Source organism: Capra hircus, chromosome 10, assembly GCF_001704415.2.
Source record: "Capra hircus breed San Clemente chromosome 10, ASM170441v1, whole genome shotgun sequence".
NCBI lineage: Eukaryota > Metazoa > Chordata > Mammalia > Artiodactyla > Bovidae > Capra > Capra hircus.
In genome coordinates this window covers 75,128,422-75,150,081 of record NC_030817.1, presented here as the reverse complement: position 1 = coordinate 75,150,081, position 21,660 = coordinate 75,128,422, and the positions used below count along the sequence as shown (strand labels likewise).

Here is a 21,660-nt window from a genome sequence, read left to right as displayed (position 1 = left end):
ACCAATATATACAGTGAGAGAAAAAAACATTGCAAATCTTAACAGATATTTTAATTAGATAGTAAGGAAATATTACAAAGAACTTATTCCAAAAGAAATCTGAAAACACAGATGAATGTAAAAGTTTCTGAGAGGACACAAATTACCAAAAGTCAAATTTCTAGTTGAAAACATTTCTGCAGAGAAAACTCCTAGCCCAAATGACTTCATTGGGTAAATTCTATAAAATATTTTTAAGAAAAAAATCATATCAACAAGGCATCTAAAAAACCTACAACTGGCATCATATTTAATGATGAAAGACTGAAGGCTTTTTTCAAAAGAGTAAGAACAAATCAATGATGTCCAATGCAATCACTTTTATTTAACACTGTACCATTTGACTTTTCTAAGTGTAATAAGACAACAAAAATGAATAAATTAAATCCACACCAGAATAAAAGATGAAAAATGTCTTTATTTGCTAACAAAATGATCATCTATGAAGAAAATCCTGCTTAATCTGTAAAAAACTAATAGAAGTAATGTTTTGCAAATGTGCAGGACATAATGCTAATAAACAAAAGTCTGTTGTATTTCTATATATTAACCACAAATAATTCTACATTAAACCCCAAAAGTACAATTTATAACCATATCAAAAATATGGAAATTTTAGGATGATTCTCAAAATAAGATATGCAAGTTTTACTCACCAAAATCTGAAAACACTGCTGAAAGTATTAAATGGGACTTACATAGATACAGAGGTATAGTATTTAATGGCTACTAGGAATAAATACATTTATTTATTTATTTACAGATCTGACAACACTCAAAGCAAAATTTGATGCTGTAATTTCCTGATCTGAAATACCAAAGACAGAAGCATAAAGCTGCTTTATGGTTAGTGAGAAGACTATCACATCATTTATGAAATTGTCCTATAAATCACTAGCTGTTTGCATACTCTCTTCATTGCTGCTTTCATCTCTTTATTCCTGAATGTATAAATAACTGGATTCAAGAAAGGAGTGACGACCGCGTCAAAAATAGCAAGAAACTTGTCCATTTGGGAATTGGGGTGCGGCCATGTATAGACAAACATGGTTGGACCAAAGAACAAAATAACCACAGTGATGTGAGCTGACAAAGTGGAGAGGGCCTTGGATGAACCGCCCGAGGAGCGTTTCCAAACAGTTAACAGGATGAAGATATAGGAGATGAGGAGTATAAAGAAGGAACTAACACAGATAAACCCACTATTCACAGTGACCATGAACTGAAGTCTGTAAGTATCTGTACAGGCCAGTCTGAGGAGCCGAGGAAGATCACAGTAAAAGCTGTCCAGTACATTAGGACCGCAGAAGGGCAAATTCACAATAAATGCTAGCTGGAACAGGGAGTGGCTGACACCAAGGGCCCAGGCAGCAGCCAGAAACAAAATGCACATCCTTGGGCTCATGATGCTCAGATAGTGGAGAGGCTTACATATGGCAACATATCTGTCAAAGGCCATGGCTATGAGCAGCACCATCTCCACCCCACCGATGACATGGATGAAGATCTGAGCAATGCAGCCTCCAAAGGAAATGACTTTACGCTTTCTGAAAAGGTCATAGATCATCTTGGGAGAAGTGACAGAGCAGGCTCCCAAGTCAATGAAGGAGAGGCTGGCCAGTAGGAAGTACATGGGGGAATGTAAGTGAGGATCAGTGGTCACAGAAAACACGATGAGGATGTTTCCAGTCATGCTTGCCACATAGAGCACAGAGGAGAACACCAGGAGGAGCAGCTGGAACTCCCATGAATGAGTGAGTCCTAGAAACACAAACTCAGACACCACCGAGTGATTCCCTCCATCCATCGATCCAGCCAACAGGGCTGCTGCTGAAATATTGATAAATATGAAAATGAGGAGGAAAGTCTGATTATGGAGATGATAATTTCTGATTTTTCAATGTCCTCATATTGAATGTAAAGTATGTAATTATCCAGTTCATCAAATATACAAAAAATAATAATAATAATTAACATTATATCATCACAAAGTGTGGGCTGCAACATACTTCACACATCATCAATACTCACACTTCAATGCTCTGCTCTCAAATTAACACATTAAACAAGAACAAAAGTGTCCATGACTTCATCAGCTATTTAAATCTCTTCTGATACTGATTATTCCACATTTCCAAAATATCCCATCATGCTTTTATGTATATCTCATAATCCACTTTTCTCACAATTTACAAAAAGTAGTGATGAGAGGAAAACATTGACTGGTCAGTTGTCACCTGGAGTGAACGGGACATGAGACATGAATAGATACTGAATTAGGTTAGACTGTAGATTAGAATAGAGTGTAGATTAAGAAAATACTAGGGTATGTAAAACTGGAGGCCCTGCAAGTACAACAGGACAGGAGAAGTACGCAGATTCTAGTAAATAAAACAAACACAGCTTTCCATCACATTTTATCATATTCATGGCTATACAGGGTGCCTCTAGTTTCCACATGATTTTTCATGTCTACAAATATCTAAACTGCACTCAATACTCAGTAAGGCTTTCATAATGGAACCTACAGTAGCTAAGTGTGAAAGGCTTTCTCTAGGTCTAATAAATGTGTATCTGAGGGATTTCTGCACTTTCTGCTAAGGTATATTCCTAAAGTCACAGATGATGTAAAAAATCTCTGAAAGCATTTGCTTTCTCTCCATACATGTGAAGGTACTGAGGTCAGCACTTGAAATAGTTGCAATATTAAGTTGTAATTCATCAGTGCCTCAGTTTTTTGTTACCTTTAAGTCCACTGAGATCCCTCTATCCTTAGAAGTACTCAGTACCGCCTGCACGGTTACCTCTTTTAAGGTTTGATATTATCCTGCTTACTTGGCTTGGAAATCTGTTCAGATATTTAATCTTAAAGGCAATTCGTATCTCATACTTTTGATTTACAATTATAAAATAGAAATATCAAATATAAGTCACATTTTAGGAGGGCAAATAAGATTTCTTTTTGATCTGAAATCATACTATACATAAGGAGAAGGAAATGGCAACCCACTCCAGTTCTTGCCTGGAGAATCCCAGGGACAGAGGAGCCTGGTGGGCTGCTGTCTATGGGGTCGCACAGGGTCTGACACGACTGAAGCGACTTAGCAGCAGCAGCAGCAGCATACTATATAAAACATGACACAGAATTTAGTTCTTTAATACACACAGTATTTATATGTGAGGTGGAGACTGAGCAGACAATAGTGTTGTGTTTCTCTGTCCAGACACCCATCTCAATCACTCCCTGTAGTAGAAGGTATTCCCTGAAAACACCTACTAGAGGTTAATTATTTTCAGACCTAATGAAAAGCAATAGAACAGCTATACTGATATCCATTTTTTGAGGTACAATTCCAGACCTTCTCATTCAAAGGGCCATCTGACTGATGCCCTCATTCACCCAGTCTGCAAACCTGACAGAAGCTGTCACTATGTCTGGGTCACCACCACTGGCATGAATGTCTTTCTACTCTCATCTGCATGCATTGACTGTGCTATCACATCCCAGTCCGATGGTCCACAGTCTCAAGGTGCACAGTGTTACCATAAACCTGAGGATTGGAGTAGTAGGCAGGGAATAACCACTGTCTCCTACTTATCAGGGCAGAGAGAATCAGCAAGGGAGAGGACTGATGGGATGGATGTACATGGGAAAGTAATGGAGGCATGGTGGGGGCAGGATGGGGGCAAGAAGCTTAGTAATTGTTGAAAAACCTTCAAAGCTTTGGTGAGGAAAAGAATCTGTGCTCAGCGTGGATGGAAAGTTTTCATGGAATTATTTACGGGCCATTTTGTCCAAGGTGATTATCAATCACATGAAAAACCCCCAACCAGGTTCACACAACTAGAAGAATTGGGGGCCAGAACCTAGAGCTCTTGACTCTTATTACGGAGAAAATAATCAAGCAAAATAAAAATCCACAAAACACTATTTCCATATAATGTCCATTATTAACACTAAATTATATAATTAGTGTAATAATAAATAAAATATATAAAGTGAGTGTGTAGTTAAAGATTATTTGACTAGTAAAATAGAAAATTATATTTGGGAAAGTGGTTATTCACTGCGAATATATTTCTGTACTGATGTGTCCTTTTCACTGGTTATGCAACTGGTCATTACAACTGTAAAACACTTAAGTTGTTGTCTCTAAGGAGACCTTTCTTTTGCTCATCCTAAATTTTATTATCCTTAAACAAGGTCAGTTAAACTCACTAGCTATAATGTAAACATACCAGCTATTATTGACAATTTTGTTCACAAGAACTTTAAAAAAAAAAAAAAAACTCCTGTAAATCAAAGAGCTGGGAAAACAGTTGAAAAAACATGAATTGAACACATAACAAATACTGTCTAATGTGGATATAACACATGTCAAGTGAATAGCAAGATAAATATTTGGAATGTGTTTTAGACATTCAATAATAGAAGATTACTAGTGTCAGCAATAGCAGGTGGGGAAGGCCACTCCCAGGGTAGAGATATTGCTTTGACTCTATAAGAATTAGTGAAAGCTAAATAGAAAGAGAAAGAAATACCTTGAATTACATAATATCAAGGTGACTTTTAATATTACCTACCATTATTCATGTGTATATAGCTCATATTATATACCCAGATTCATACAGAAGTCAACAAATAGTTCTCAACTGTGAGGTTATATTAAAACAGCCTCATTAAAGCCATGACTACAGGTCAGTGATCTTTATTATTCTTTTTGGTTTGTTCTTGATTCTCTCCACCATCTTTTTCAATAGTTTCAACATGCTTAAGGGAAAGTTTCTCATTTTAAAACTTATAGGAGCATGATGAATAGTCTCCCAGTGAGAAGGCACCTACGGCTTCACAACGTATTTCTCATTGGGGTTAGCTAACATTTCATCTCCATACCTACAGTCAGCACTCGGCTTATTTTCAGGAAGTACATGGAATAATCTGAGATGTATAGAAAAGTAAAATAGAGAGAAAGGAGAACAAATAAATTTAAAATATTTAAAATATCTTAAAGATTGGATAGAGGGGAAATTCGAAAAGATGTGCAAAATGACAAAAAAGAAGCAAGAGGAGAAAACAGAAAGAGCACGTCAGAGTTCAGAGAGTACAACATACCATAGCCTGTATTTCTGAGAACCCAGGTCAGTTAAGGAGAATATCACCCTCTCACCTTTAATTCACTGATTCAGGGCTGCTCCTGACTTTGAAACATTGGATTGCATTTAAGGAAGGCAGATGCTTCTATCACCTGCCCTGTCAGGCTCACAAAGTTTCTATGAAAATCACACTTGATAATGAATGGACAGGTTGCCTTTTATGCTGCACAATGATACACACATGTAATTCACAGTAAAAATTCAACTCTTATTATGACTTGAGGAGTCTAGCATATACTAAGCAGAAAAAGGTATACAGGACAATACACAGCAGATATATGACATTCTCCCCCATGTACATTTTCTGTACATTCTACTATCCCAGAAGGGCTCTCTTCCCTGTCAGCTTCTACTACTGCAGGTTAGAATACAGTTATTTTCAATGTTTGGTTCTTCTATATCGTGGATTTATCACATGGGTATACGCTCATATCAAAAGTCCAGAAATAATTCCCAAATTTTCATCTCCATCTTCTTCAGTCCTACAAATACAAAATGTCACATATCTCCTTTCATGCCTTACAGTAAAAGAGTTAATAGTTTGGGCTCTGATGTCAACCAGGATTTTTTTTTTCTTTCATTGAGGCTCAGTTGCTCACTTGCTGTGTGAGAATGACGAAATTATCTGACCTCTCTGAGCTTCAGTTTTGTCATTATTAGCAAGGAGATAATAATACCTCCTTTGCAGGGTGTTGTGGGAAATAAATGATATATGTATGTAAACATACCTGCCTCAGTACCTAGCACACGGTATGACACAATAAATAGTACTTATTATATAGTAAGGACTATTTACATCGTGGCTTTCAAAGATTGACAATATTCCCGAATATCTGAATCATTCATTATTCTAATGTATTGAACCTAGACCTTGTTTTATAAATTTTTATGTCTACACTTGTATCCAATCACTTAAGTATATTTCCCAAATAACTGTACTCTTCAGGAGAGATATTAACCTAAGACTGCCTGAGGGATGCAGGAAGAAGCTTAGTGCTCTGCTTAGGCTGTGACCCTTTCACTACTGCCATCCCTATAATCCAAATCATAAAGTTCAATTCCTCACCTTAAAAAAGTTAAGTTTTTCCTGACCACTTCAGACAATACTGGATATTTCTTTAATGTTTAAGGATAAAAGTGAGTCAAGAAGGAAAAAAGGAGAAGGGCAGGTGTTTTGAGGGATTTCTAAAGGCTGTGTCCATCCAGGAGCAGATAAGTATTGAGCTGAGGCAAGGAAGCCAAACTATACAGTACCAGTTGTTCAGGAAAATACAATATTCTCCAAACTGCCTTTTTCAGTTCAGTTCAGTTCAGTCGCTCAGTTGTGTCCAACTCTTTGCATCCCCATGAACTGCAGCACACCAGGCCTCCCTGTCCATCACCAACTCCCGGAGTTAGGCATATTGAATTCTTTAGTTTTGACCTCCAATTTAACTATGCAATTTGAGAAAACAGAGGTTGTTTAGGCTCATTATAAAGTCAGATGTTTACTTAAGACCAAAGTCTTATGTTTTATTCTCATTCTTAATTTCTCACTTATTTATTTGCTAATTTAAATGGATTTGCTTTCTATGAATGTTGTACAAGTTTAATCCTTATCTAACATGTATATAAATATACATCACTGTGTGATGAGGTCACAGACATGGAACAGATTCTCTAATATATGAGAAGAGTGGGGAAAGTAACTATAGTGATGACAAAAGGCAGCACAGCAAATGTGACATCTGTGTATAGCTTTAGAGATGGTAAATATCATAATACACAAACATAGGAACTAAAATTTCATTTAAAGAAGATGGTCCCTTGGATTGCAAGATCAAACCAGTCAATCCTAAAGGAAATAAGCCCTGAATATTCATTGGAAGGACTGATGCTGAAGCTGAAGCTCCAATACTTTGATCACCTGATTCGAAGAGGTGACTCACTGAAAAAGACCTCAATGCTGAAAGATTTACGTCAAAAGGAGAAGAGGGTGGCAGACAATGAGATGGTTAGATAGCATCACCAACTCAATGGACATGGATTTCAGCAAATTCCGGGAGATAGTAAAGGACAGGGAAGCTGGTGTACTGCAGTACGTAGGGTGGCAAGAGTCAAACACAACTTAGCAACTGAACAACAACAACAAAACATTAAAAGTAGGTAAGTTTGGTATTCATTAACAGTGAAGCATGCAGTTTGTCTACAACACAAATGTTGCTTTGGAGAAGAGGAGAAAACTGGTAAAGATTAGTTTCTGCCCGACACTGAGAACTAACCTATTTAAGAATAATTACATAAGTGTAGAGAGACAATGAAGGATTGGGAGCAAGGAACTGATGATTAGGTCAGTCATTAGGGAAAATACTCCAACCATAACTGGAATAGGTCAATCAAAGGTTAAAAAAAACAATGGAGGTAGGGAATCCCTTAAGAAAATGATGAAATAGACAGATCAGGAAGGCCATGGAGAAGCATCAGGACTACAGAGTTTTATCTATAAGAATATAAATATAGCAGACAGAAATACTGGGAAGTAAAAACCCAGAGGAATCGGTGACTGATTAAAGTTGATGTGAACATGAAAGAGAGAGAAGTCAAAGATGACACCAAGATGTATGCATGAATAGAATAGTCACGGATTCATTTTTAAAAAGAAGACAGCTGGACATGGAATTTGTGATGATGGAGAAAAGAGATTATCACACTTACATTAAGCAAGTGACAGTTTCACATGGCACGCTGACAGTGTGAAAGGAAGCAAAGGAGCCAATGAGTTAGACAGAACAGTCATGGAGATAGGAGGACAATCGGCTGTGAGCCAGAGAAGCCAAAACACAAGAGTAAATCAAGAACAAAGGATGAAAGCAGAACAAAAAAGGAGGCAGTCGAGAAATGCTATCAGTGAGATGTCCAGATTGGAATATCAGACAGGATACATGGAAAGAAGCATAGTTTCAAGATATAACTGTATAGTAATCCATGTAACTGTAATAAATGAATGTGTAAGTGAGTAAGTTTTCTGAGGGAAAGAGTATAGAGGGAAAAAAGTAAAAAGGAAATAAAGCAAAGATCCCACCATGTAGAACATCACACTGACAGGGTGAAGGAAGCAAAGGAGCCAATGAGCTATGCAGAACAGTCATGGAGATAGGAGGACAACTGGCTGTGAACCAGAGAAGCCAAAACACAAGAGTGAATCAAGAACGAAGGATGAAAACAGAACAAAAGGAGGGAGTCGAGAAATGCTATGACAGCGAAGAAAGAGGGGAGTGATAAAAGGAGAAGAAATATAAGAAAACTGAGGCACCATCTGACATAAGTTTCTACTTTGCAACTGGATGATTTCAGCCTAGTATTTCATAGGTACACATTATAAACATCAAATAGGTTCATTAATAAATAATATAATAGATCGTAAATAATAGATTATAAATAATATAATAGACGTGATAGAGTTGTTTAAGATAGAGTTAATGAAAGGTGCCCATTAGGGGCTGGATAAAAAAGATTGCAGAGAACTTACAAGCTACTCTGTTGTAACACACACCAGCAATGCTCAGCAGCTTGAAATCAACCAAAAAAAACACTTTAACTATTAGGGTGAAAAGGACTGAAAAGTGAAATGGCAAGTGAAGAAGGAGGTTACAAAGGTGTAAAAGGTTTCTGGTCATTGGACAGTACAACCAGACAGTCAAGACTGACCATAAGCCACAGGCCAGACAGAAAAGCACATGAGACCAAAACACTAAATATTTTAAAATGAGGACAATCACTTGGGAAACTTGTAGTCATACAATAAATTGAGTCTTCCGTGGTATTCTTCTACGACTTTATTATCATTCTTTGAAGTGTTGGTGTGTACTTCCTCTTACTCATACCCTAACTGTGCATACATGTGAGTCTTCTTCATGAGCCTAATTCTTGATCCATTCTCCTTCTCTCGTGCCAGCCAAAAACTGCCACAGAGAAGTTTAACATCACCACACGCTGAGGAAAACTCAGTTTTTGCATTCCTGGAACAAGAACCTTGGCTCAGTAATTTTCTCACTATGGATTTTACTTTTGTCCTTCCCACCTACCTGTTTTGTCAAGGGAACTAAGAGAACAGCATCATTAAGAATTCACATACATGTGTTCCCCATCTGGAAAAAAATACAATATTGTAAAGTAATTAACCTCCAATTAAAATAAATAAATTTATATTTTTTAAAAAAGATGGACATAAAAAAATAAAATAATAAAGCAGAAGTTTAAAACAGTGGGGGGAAAAAAGAATTCACATAGATAATAGTTCTCCCAAAATCAACCAGATCCTATGCAGTATCATTACAGACACACAAAAATATAAACAGTCAGAGCAACAGCTAATTATAACCCCAGGGGTTAGTGACCAAGTGGTGCTGCAGAGATCTGGGAATTATCACCTACAGTCATTTTGGTTTCCCACTGCAGCCAAGCAGAGAAGCTGTTAATGACAAGAAATGAGACATTTAGGTTTCTTATGATAAACAAGTACTGACCATCTTTTAAAGCTACTTTAAATATTTACTTTATGATGATTAAAGTTGAATTCCAGAGTAACATTTTAAATTGTCCTTTAAAATGCTGATTATCACAATAATATTCAACTTAAACACAGAATATATTAAGAAGTATGAAGAATATTACACAGAAATAAAACCACACAATATTCCATGAAAAAGAAAGTGAAGAGAATATATAAGGAAATGAGATTTAAATTGACTTTAAAAAATACTTTAATATATTTCTATTAAAGCCCCAGAACCATATTGTGAAGTAGATATAATTGTCACCACATAATCTCAGAAAAATTATTGATATTATACAGATATTATAAGGTTGAGCTATATATGAATTTAGGACTTTCTCAATTTTTTCTTCTCTTTCTTTCTTAAATTACGGAAAAGTCAATATTACCCAACACATTCATGAAGCACAGGATCTTGAATCCAAATTTCAGGCATGCATAACAGACAAAACTGTAGGTCAACCTCAATTATGTAAATAAATTCGGAGTTTCAGTCTAAGATTCCAGTCTTGAGATGCTTCTCCCTAACTTTCTTTAAATAATGAGATGAAATATAAATGTGAACTCCATTCTTACAAAAAACAGGAAATCTACCTACAATTCCAAGGCATGACATGTAAAGTAAAACTACATGCCATAAAAATTGAAATAGGACAAGAATGAACACCAAAAGAAAATGCATGCCTCTAAAGATCTTGAATCAGTCAGGAAGTTCAGTAATCTCAAAAAGAGGTAGCTATGTTGAGAATAAAACCAGTGATCTTCATTTTGAACAGCAACATCAGAATGTGTGAACCCTCACATTAGAAAGTGATGGGGTAATGGAACTTAAAGAGAAAGATACAGATAAAGCACCTTTGAAATAGTTAGGCCATGTGTATAGCATGGCAAGGAGTGGGGGAAAGCATCCAGAATGCTGACAATTGCCATTGCATAATGAGAAGAAACAGACAAATCATAAGATATATGATATTTATTAACAAATATGACTCCGCTCTGAGTCAGTAGTTAGACCAGCAGCCCAGGCTTGAGTCATACTAACAAATGAGATGTATTTTCTTTTCCATCTTTATTTTTTTATTTTTTTTTATTTTTTATTTTTTTATTTTATTTTTCTGTGCTCTTTATTTTTTATTAATTATTTTTATTTTTTATTTTACAATACTGTATTGGTTTTGCCATACATTGACATGAATCTGCCGCGGGTGTACATGAGTTCCCAATCCTGAACCCCCCTCCCATATCATCTCTCTGGTCATCCCAGTGCACCAACCCCAAGCATCCTGTATCCTGTATCGAACCTAGACAGCCAATTCGTTTCTTACATGATAGTATACATGTTTCAATGCCATTCTCCCAAATCATCCCACCCTCTCCCTCTCCCATAGAGTCCAAAAGTCCGCTCTATACATCTGTGTCTCTTTTGCTGTCTCGCATACAGGGTTATCATTACCATCTTTCTAAATTCCATATATATGTGTTAGTATACTGTATTGGTGTTTTTCTTTCTGGCTCACTTCACTCTGTATAACCAGCTCCAGTTTCATCCATCTCATTAGAACTGATTCCAATGTATTCTTTTTAATGGCTGAGTAATACTCCATTGTGTATATGTACCACAGCTTTCTTATCCCTTCATCTGCTGATGGACATCTAGGTTGTTTCCATGTCCTAGCTATTATAAACAGTGCTGCAATGAACACTGGGGTACACGCGTCTACTTCAATTCTGGTTTCCTCGGCGTGTATGCCCAGCAGTGCGATTGCTGGGTCATAAGGCAGTTCTATTTCCAGGTTTTTAAGGACTCTCCACGCTGTTCTCCACAGTGGCTGTACTAGTTTGCATTCCCACCAACAGTGTAGGAGGGTTCCCTTTTCTCCACACCCTCTCCAGCATTTATTGCTTGCAGACTTTTGGATTGCAGCCATTCTGACTGGTGTGAAATGGTACCTCATTGTGGTCTTGATTTGCATTTCTCTGATAATGAGTGATGTTGAACACCTTTTCATGTGTTTGTTAGCCATCCGTATGTCTTCTTTGGAGAAATGTCTATTTAGTTCTTTGGCCCATTTCTTGATTGGGTCATTTAGTTTCCTGGAATTGAGCTGCATAAGTTGCTTGTATATTTTTGAGATTAGTTGTTTGTCAGTTTCTTCATTTGCTATTATTTTCTCCCATTCCAAAGGCTGTCTTTTCACCTTGCTTATAGTTTCCTTTGTTGTGCAGAAGCTTTTAATTTTAATTAGATCCCATTTGTTTATTTTTGCTTTTATTTCCAGTATTCTGGGAGGTGGATCATAGAGGATTCTGCTGTGATTTATGTTGGAGAGTGTTTTGCCTATGTTCTTCTCTAGAAGTTTTATAGTTTCTGCTCTTATGTTTAGATCTTTAATCCATTTTGAGTTTATTTTTGTGTATGGTGTTAGAAAATGTTCTAGTTTCATTCTTTTACAAGGGGTTGACCAGTTTTCCCACACCACTTGTCAAAGAGATTGTCTTTAATCCATTGAATGTTCTTGCCTCCTTTGTCGAAGATAAGGTGTCCATAGGTGTGTGGATTTATCTTGAGAGATATTTTTTGAAAACAACATTCCAAAATTCAATTGCCTTCTATCATATATCACAATCACCCGTACCTCCTCCTCCTTCATGATATCCTTGCAAATATCTAGTGTATTAATAGATTAATGATGATAAAATTATATTTCATAGCATAATGATTCTATTATAAAATAATGATGACCTGTGTGAATATACTTCAATAAGAAAGAAAAGGGAAAATGACATAAGATAAACAGCAGACACATAATAGAAGATTATGCCATGAAGTAGTGAAAATTATAAGCAAATTATCAGTGAAAATGTAAAGATATCTTCTTTCTGAAATGACATTTAGAAAATATGAGTCAAATTACATAAACGACAGAAAATATGAAATGACAAAAAATAAACTGGAAATTTCAAGAAGTAAATAACAAAATGAAAGTGTGACAGAAATGAGGATCACTAAAGACTCACTGGAAAAGACCCTGATGCTGGGAGAGACTGGGGGCAGCAGGAGAAGGGAAGACAGAGGATGAGATGGCTGGATGGCATCACCGACTCGATGGACGTGAGTTTGAGTGAACTCCGGGAGTTGGTGATGGACAGGGAGGCCTGGCGTGCTGCAGTTCATGGGGTGGCAAAGAGTCGGACATGACTAAGCGACTGAACTGAACTGAACAGAAGGAAAATGTAGAAGCTTAAATATTCTAAAAAGAAGAATGGAGTTTAAAAGATTAAAGAAAAATATAGATTAAAATAATATCCAAGAAATTAAAAATAAGCGTTTCTTAAAAAGAGTTCATAATGTTTAGTATAGAAATTATTCAAAATAAAGCAAAAGAAAACTTCCCCAAAACAAAAGATGCATTGAATTTACAGACTAAAGGGCTTCTCAGAAACCAGGGGGGAAAAATATAGCATGGGTCACATCAAGGCAAATCCAACTGGTTATCAAACTTCGTGTGCACAAAATAAAGAAACTTCAAAAAAAAATAAAGCTTAGGAAACAGAGTTCTCATGAGGCCTTACTGAAGAAAATAGAGAATAAACTTCACTATTCAAAAAATGAACAGATATAACACGGTAATAGTAAATTATGAAGTTTAATATTAAACAGTCCTGGGAATCCTGAAGACTATGGTTAAAGAACAGAATACAAATGTTAAAAACTATGACACTATAAAGAGTAATTAGTTACATGTCAGTTATATATCAATAAACCTAGAAAGTATATTTTAAAAAAAGAATAATTATATTAGTAAAAAAAATTAAAAACAAAAATATTTCTACTGAAATATTCTGATTTCTTTATCTTTCACAGTAGAAGGGATTCAAAATTACTTTAAAGGTGAATAATTATTATTTTAAAGTATAGAGGCAATGATTAAAAGAACTAAGAATTAAGAAATCAAATAAAATTGAGTGATGAAGTGGAAAAGGATAGGGGGGTGGGTAAAACATAAAAAGCATGTATACTAATTTCTACTATAGTGAGGAGCCATTTCCTTCTCCATTTCCTTCTTTCCAACCCAGTGATTGAACCTGGGTCTCCGGCATTGCAGGTAGATTCTTTACAATCTGAGCTACAAAAGCCCGCAGTAAGGAGTCAATGGGTACTATCTTTGAGGTAACACAAAATTACAGCATTACCTATGTTATATACAATGAGTAATTAAAACTAAGTATAAACCTTCAAAGTTATTAAAAGAAAACACACACACAAAGAAATAAAACATCATATAGAAAGAAATTTTAATTCACTAAAAGTATTCAAAAGGATGCATAAAATTAATTCATTTACTTATCCTAATATTTATTGACTACCCCATTGCCAGGACTGTGCCCAGTGCAAATGACTGATAGTTCCCCCATCTTGAGGTTTTATATACTAAAGCCAGAAGCAGATATTAGTTAAACAACCACAGAAACAAATGCAAAGTTGCAAACATGAAAATTACACTGTCATATTGTAATAGAAGGATTTGATGTAAGCAACAAAGTCAGTAAAGATTTCCTGAAGAAGCAACTGGAGCTAAAATCTAAATGATAAATAGATGTTGACTAAGAATGGAAGACGAAAGATTCCCCGAAAGGGGAACAATCTGTGCTTCCCCTTGAGGCCAGAGAGGGCACTGGGAGAGAAACCTGGAACTACACTGAGAGAAAATGAGGGGAGATTTATACAGGATAAGGCTGAGATAAGTAGTGGGATACTGTTTCTAGGAAAATGAAAAGACAAGAAAAATTTAAAATCTTCCTCCAAGGAGGGTGATATGAAGAGACTAGATATTTATGACTATCACTTGGATCCCTGTGTACAGAGTAGGTTTGAAGAAATCTGGACTGGATGTTGGGGCTTCCCATGTGGTTCTAGTGGTAAAGAACCTGTCTGCCAACGCAGGAGACTTAAGAAACGTGGGTTCGAACCCTGGGTCAGGAAGATCCCCTGGAGGAGGGCATGGAAATCCACTCCAGTATTCTTGCCTGAAGAATCCCATGGACAGAGGAGCCTGGCAGGCTAAACAGTCCATGGGGTCACAAAGAATTGGGCACAACTGAGTGACTTAGCACACAGCACACAAATGGAAAAAATAGGCTATACTGGACTTATGACATTTGGCAAGCACTGGAAACTCATGTTGGATTTTTACAGTGCACTACAAAAAGTTCCATACATTTGCATTGAGAATATTTGAATCATATCTCTCTCTAATTATATCTCCTCCAGGCCACACATCTTGGGGTGCTTCAATGTAGTCTTAGAAACAATTCCAGATACAGAATAAATACAATGCCATATATAAAGAGAAATAAATAGTTTTAGGAGACAGATAAAAGAATGAATAATTGGTTCATGAATATACCTATATGTGAAAAGCAGGAAACCAGTAGTGTCATTTGTTTAGGCTTTCAAAAATCTTCCCAACAGGGTTTACGTCACCAATAAAAAATATTGGTAATTAAGAGAGAGTAGTGAGAAAAGAGGCAGAAGACAAGGAGGCCAGAGAGACTGATATTTCCTTAGTCTGAAATCAGATACTTTGAAAAAGACCCATTCTTGGTAAATGTGGAGATTATCAATGGAATAATTAGCATCTTGGTTACTTCAAGATGCAGATTATGAGTAAATATATGGACAAATTGAAACAATTATCAGTTTAAAATCTAGAAAGAAAAGAGAAGTAAAGAAACTAGCTAGAAAGAAATGATTATAATTAGAACATATGTGTGTAATCCCATATAAATAAACAAATTTTTAATTAAGGTTTTATTTGTCTAAATGTTTATTCTCTTTAGGGAAGACAAGCAATCTTATAGAGTGTGGTAACACTCTATTTATGAGCTAATGAACTAGAAAGAGCTAATTTCATAATACCAGATACAGGCAACATAATGATCAGGATAAAATAATTTCAATATCATTTATGAAATCTTCTTAAAAATCACAAATGGTCTGAAAGCTCTCTTCATTGCTACCTTCATCTCTTTGTTCCTGAATGTGTAGATGACTGGATTTAAAAAAGGAGTGAGAACAGCATCAGAAAGAGCAAGAAACTTGTCCATTTGGGAACTGGGGTGCGGCCATGTATAGATAAACATGGTTGGACCAAAGAACAAAATAACCACAGTGATATGAGCTGACAAAGTGGAGAGGGCCTTGGATGAACTGCCCAAAGAGCGTTTCCAAACAGTTAACAGGATGAAGATATAGGAGATGAGGAGTATAAAGAAGGAACTAACACAGATAAACCCACTATTCACAGTGACCATGAACTGAAGTCTGTAAGTATCTGTACAGGCCAGTCTGAGGAGCCGAGGAAGATCACAGTAAAAGCTGTCCAGTACATTAGGACCACAGAAGGGCAAATTCACAATAAATGCTAGCTGGAACAGGGAGTGGCTGACACCAAGGGCCCAGGCAGCAGCCAGAAACAAAATGCACATCCTTGGGCTCATGATGCTCAGATAGTGGAGAGGCTTACATATGGCAACATATCTGTCAAAGGCCATGGCTATGAGCAGCACCATCTCCACCCCACCGATGACATGGATGAAGAAGATCTGAGTAATACAGCCTCCAAAGGAAATGACCTTACGCTTTCTGAAAAGGTCATAGATCATCTTGGGAGAAGTGACAGAGCAGGTTCCCAAGTCAATGAAGGAGAGGCTGGCCAGTAGGAAGTACATGGGGGAATGTAAGTGAGGATCAGTGGTCACAGAAAACACAATGAGGATGTTTCCAGTCATGCTTGCCACATAGAGCACAGAGGAGAACACCAGGAGGAGCAGCTGGAACTCCCATGAATGAGTGAGTCCCAGAAACACAAACTCAGACACCACCGAGTGATTCCCTCCATCCATCGATCCAGCCAACAGGGCTGCTGCTGAAATAATGATAAATATGAAAATGAAGAGGAAAGTGTGATTATGGAGATGATAATTTCTGATTTCAGTATTCTCATAATGAATGAAAAGTATATAACTATCCAATTCCTCAAATATATAAACAAAAAGACAATAACACAGTATCATCACAATGTTTGAGCTGCATGTACTTCAAACCTATCATCACAAATACTCTCACTTCAACATTCTGTTCTTAAATTAACAGAGTCGGCAAATACAAAAGATTCCAACGTGTCCATGACATTCATCAGCTGTTTATATCACTTCTGGGGACTTCCCTGGTGGTCCTCTGGTTAGAAGTACACCATGCCATGCAGGGAACAGGGGTTTGACCCCTGCTTGGGGAACTAAGATCCCACAAACCTTGGAGCAACTGAGCCAATGCTCTGCAGTCACAGCTATAGAGTCCATGCACCTCAACAAAAGATCCCACATAATGCATCAAAGTACCCACGTGCTGGAACTAAGATCTGACATAGCCAACAAGTAAAGATTATTTTTTAAATATTTTTTTAAGTTCACTCTGATATTGACTAGTTCTCATTTCCAAAATATTCCATCATGTTTTTATATATATTGTCATAATCCAATTTTCTCACAATTCACTGACAAAAAGTAGTGATGAGAGGAAAGCATGATTGACTGGTCGATTGTCACCTGGCTTGAAAGTTACATGAGACATGAATTGATAGTCTCCTGTCTTTTATCCTTATCTCAGGATAAGCTGTAGATTGAGACAAAATAAAGAGAATGTGGTATGTAAAACTGGAGATCCCACAAGTACAGTAAAACAGGGGAAGCATGTGGACTTCAATAAGAAATAAAACAACCACTGTTTCCATCACATTTTATCCTGGCCATGGCTATTCTGGGTGCCTCTAGTTTCCACACAATTTTTCATGACTACAAAATCCCTAAACTGGATTCAAACCTAGTAAGACTTTCATAATGGAGCTTACAGCAGCTAGGTGTGAAAGGCTTTCTCTAGACCTAATAAATGGGTATTTGGGGAATTTCTGAAATTTCTGCTAAGGTATATATCTAAAGCAGCCACAGATGATGTAAAATATATCTGAAAGCATTTTTCTGTTCATACATGTGAAGGTATTGAAGTCAGCACTTGGAATAGTTGAGATGTTAAGTCTCAGCTTTCCCTTAATGTCATCTCTTATGTTCACTGATACCCCCTTACACTTAGAAGTATTCAGTATCACTTGTATGATAACCTATTCCAATAGCTGATATTATCCTGCTTAATTGTACTTTGAAATCTAGTCATGTATTTTATCTTCAAGGCAATTTGTATATTATTGATTTATAATTATAAAATATGAGGAATATCAAACACTAATAAGTCCCATTATAGGAGGGCAGATGAGATTCCTTCTTGATCTTAAATCATAATATACAAAGTTAGTTCTTTAATACATATAGTAATTATATGTGAGGTGGAGGGTAAGCAAACAATGGTGTTGTGTTTCTCTGTGTGCAGACTCCCATCTCAATCACTCCTTCTAGAATAGAGCAGTCCCTGAAAACATCTGCTAGAGGTTAATTTATTTAGGACTTAATGAAATGCAGTAGAACAGGTATACTGACATCTTTCATTTTTTGAGGTACAACTCCAGACCTTCTCACTCAAAGGGCCATCTGACTGGTGCCCTCATTCATCATAGACTGCACAACTGACTGAGGCTGTCACTATATTCTGACTCCAATTCTGGGTCAGCATCATTGGCATGAATGTCTTTCTATTCTCATCTACATATATTGACTACACTATCATCTCCAAATCCAATGGTCCATAGTCTCAAGGTGCACACTTTCTGTTACCAGAAACCTGAGGCTTGGAGTAGGGTGCAGGGAACAACCAATTTCTGCTGCTCATCAAGTTGGAGAGAGTCACCAGGGGATAAGATGGATGGGATAGACATACAGAGGAAGGTAGTGGAGGCACAGGATGGGGGGAAGACAAGAAACTCAGTAAGTATTGAAAAAGGTCCAAGGTTTTGGTGACAAAAAGCACATGTTCTCAGTGCGATGAAATGAAAAGCTGTCGTGGAATTATACGTGGGCCATTTTGTCCAAGATGGTTATCATTCACATGAAAAACACAAGGCCACATCCAGTTTCACATAACTGGGGGAACTGGAAACCAAAAGCTGTGTCTCTTGATTCTTATTCTAGAAAGACAGACTCTAGAGAAAATGATCAAATAAACAACAACAACAACAAAAAAAAACAAACATAATTCTTGGTGAAAATCAAAACTAACCAAAGGTACTCATACATTACACATTATTAACATTAAATTATGTATCTGCTGCTGCTGCTAAGTCACGTCAGTCATGTCCGACTCTGTGCGACCCCATGTATCTACCTAATAATAAATAAATATTACCTAAAAACAATTAAAGATTATTTGACTAATACAATGGTAAATTATATTTGGGAAAGTGGTTATTGAGTCCTGTTATGTTTGTGGTCCGGGTTCTTCATCTTTTTCTGGTTATGCAACTGGTCATTACAACTGTAAAACAATCAAGATGGTGTTTCCAAGGAGGCTATTCTTTTGGTCTTCCTAAATTTTATTATCTTCAAAGGATAACTAAAGTGAAGTCTCTCAGTCATGTCCACCTCTTTGTGACCCCATGGACTGTAGCCTACCAGGCTCCTCCGTCCCTGGGATTTTCCAGGCAAGAGTACTGGAGTGGGTTGTGATTTTCTTCTTCAGGGGATCTTCCTGACCCAGGGATTGAACCTGGGTCTCCTGCATTGTAGGCAGATGCTTTCCCCTCTGAACCACCAGGGAAATCCATTAAAATCCCAATTATTACAGATTTTATTGACTTTTACCCTCATAGTCGCAGCGGCTGCCATGGCACACAGGCGCGGCTGAAAGGAGCTACCCCACGTCCTAGGTAAGGAGCAGTGGCTGTGTTTTGCTGGAGCAGCCGTGAAGAGATACCCCACACACAAGGTAAGGGAAATCCAAGTAAAAAGGTAGGCACTGAGAGAGGGCATCAGAGGGCAGACAGACCGAAAACACAACCACAGACAACAGGCCAATCTGTGACAGGGACCACAGCCTTGTCTAACTCAATGAAACTAAGCCATGCTGTGTGGGTCCACCCAAGATGGATGGGTCATGGTGGAGAGGTCTGAAAGAATGTGGTCCACTGGACAAGGGAATGGCAAGCCACTTCAGAAATCTTGCCTTGAGAACCCCACGAACAGTATGAAAAGGCAAAAAGAGAGGACACTGAAAGAGGAACTCCCCAGGTCAGTAGGTGCCCAATATGTTATTGGAGATCAGTGGAGAAATAACTCCAGAAAGAATGAAGGGGTGGAGCCAAAGCAAAAACAACACCCAGTTGCAGATGGGACTGGTGATAGAAGCAAGGTTCGATGCCTTACTAGATAGAAGCAAGGTTCGATGCTCTTAATAAAGAGCAATATTGCATAGGAACCTGGAATGTTAGGTCCATGAATCAAGGCAAATTGGAAGTAGTCAAACAGGAGATGACAAGAGTGGACATCAACATTCTAGGAATCATCGAACTAAGATGGACTGGAATGGGTGAATTTAACTCAGATGAGCATTATATCTACTACTGTGGGCAGGAATCCCTTAGAAGAAATGTAGTAGCCATAATAGTCAAAAAAAGAGTCCGAAATGCAGTACTTGGATGCAGTCTCAAAAATGACAGAATAATCTGTTCATTTCCAAGGCAAACCATTCAATATCACGGTAATCCAAATCTATGCCCCGACCAGTAACACTGAAGAAGCTGAAGCTGAACAGTTCTAATAAGACCTACAAGACCTTCTATAAATAACACCAAAAAAAGATGCCCTTTTCATTATAGAGGACTGGAATGCAAAAGTAGGAAGTCAAGAAACACCTGAAGTAACAAGCAAATTTGGCCTTGGAGTACAGAATGAAGCAGGGCAAAGGATAATACAGATCTGCCAAGAAAACGCACTGGTCATAGCAAACACCCTTTTCCAACAACACAAGAGAAGACTCTACACATGGACATCACCAGATGGTCAACACCAAAATCAGACTGATTATACTCTTTGCAGCTAAATATGGAGAAGCTCTATACAGTCAGCAAAAACAAGACCGGGAACTGACTGTGGCTCAGAATATGAACTTCTTATTGCCAGATTCAACTGATTGAAGAAAGTGGAGAAAAACACTAGACCATTCAGGTATGACCTAAATCAAATCCCTATGACTATACAGTGGAAGTGAGAAACAGACTTGGGAATAGATTGGATAGACAGAGTGCCTGGTGAACTATGGGCGGAGGTTTGTGACATTATTCAGGAGACAGGGAGCAAGATCATCCCCAAGAAAAATAAATGTGAAAAAGCAAAATGGTTGTCTAAGGAGGCCTTACAAATAACTGTGGAAAGAAGGGAAGTGAAAAGCAATGGAGAAAAGGAAAGATATACCCATTTAAATGCAGAGTTCCAAAGAATAGCAGGGAGAAATAAGAAAGCCTTCCTCAGCGATCAATGCAAAGAAATAGAGGAAAACAATAGAATGGGAAAGACTAGAGAACTCTTCAAGAAAAGTAGAGATACCAAGGGAACATTTCATGCAAAGATGGGCTAAATGAAGGACAGTTATGGTAGGGACCTAACAGAAGCAGTAGATATTAAGAAGTGGTGGCAAGAATACACAGAAGAACTGTACAAAAAGAGCTTCACAACCGAGATAAGCATGATGGTGTGATCACTCACCGAGAGCCAGACATCCTGGAATGTGAAGTCAAGTGGGCCTTCAGAAGCATCACTATGAACAAAGCTAGTGGAGGTGATAGAATTCCAGTTGAGCTATTTCAAACCCTGAAAGATGATGCTGTGAAAGTGCTGCACTCAATATGCGGGCGAATTTGGAAAACTCAGCAGTGTCCACAGGACTGGAAAAGGTCAGTTTTCATCCCAACCCCAAAGAAAGGCAATGCCAA

The 21,660-nt window shown here is 37.4% G+C and overlaps 2 protein-coding genes across 2 annotated transcripts; both read right to left on the bottom strand.

Annotated features, from left to right (window-relative positions):
• LOC102187866 (olfactory receptor 4F3/4F16/4F29) lies at window positions 889-1,859 on the bottom strand. The gene has a single exon (XM_005685438.2). The coding sequence runs from the start codon at window positions 1,844-1,846 to the stop codon at window positions 911-913; it is 936 nt and encodes a 311-aa protein (XP_005685495.2). The 5' UTR covers window positions 1,847-1,859; the 3' UTR covers window positions 889-910.
• On the bottom strand, window positions 15,695-16,633 carry LOC102188140 (olfactory receptor 4F3/4F16/4F29-like). Its single transcript, XM_005685439.2, has one exon. The coding sequence runs from the start codon at window positions 16,631-16,633 to the stop codon at window positions 15,695-15,697; it is 939 nt and encodes a 312-aa protein (XP_005685496.2).

What these genes read in the sequence shown, in the direction of transcription:
- LOC102188140 (XM_005685439.2), bottom strand. Translation starts at nt 16,633, where the DNA reads ATGGATGGAGGGAATCACTCGGTGGTGTCTGAGTTTGTGTTTCTGGGA.
- LOC102187866 (XM_005685438.2), bottom strand. Translation starts at nt 1,846, where the DNA reads ATGGATGGAGGGAATCACTCGGTGGTGTCTGAGTTTGTGTTTCTAGGA.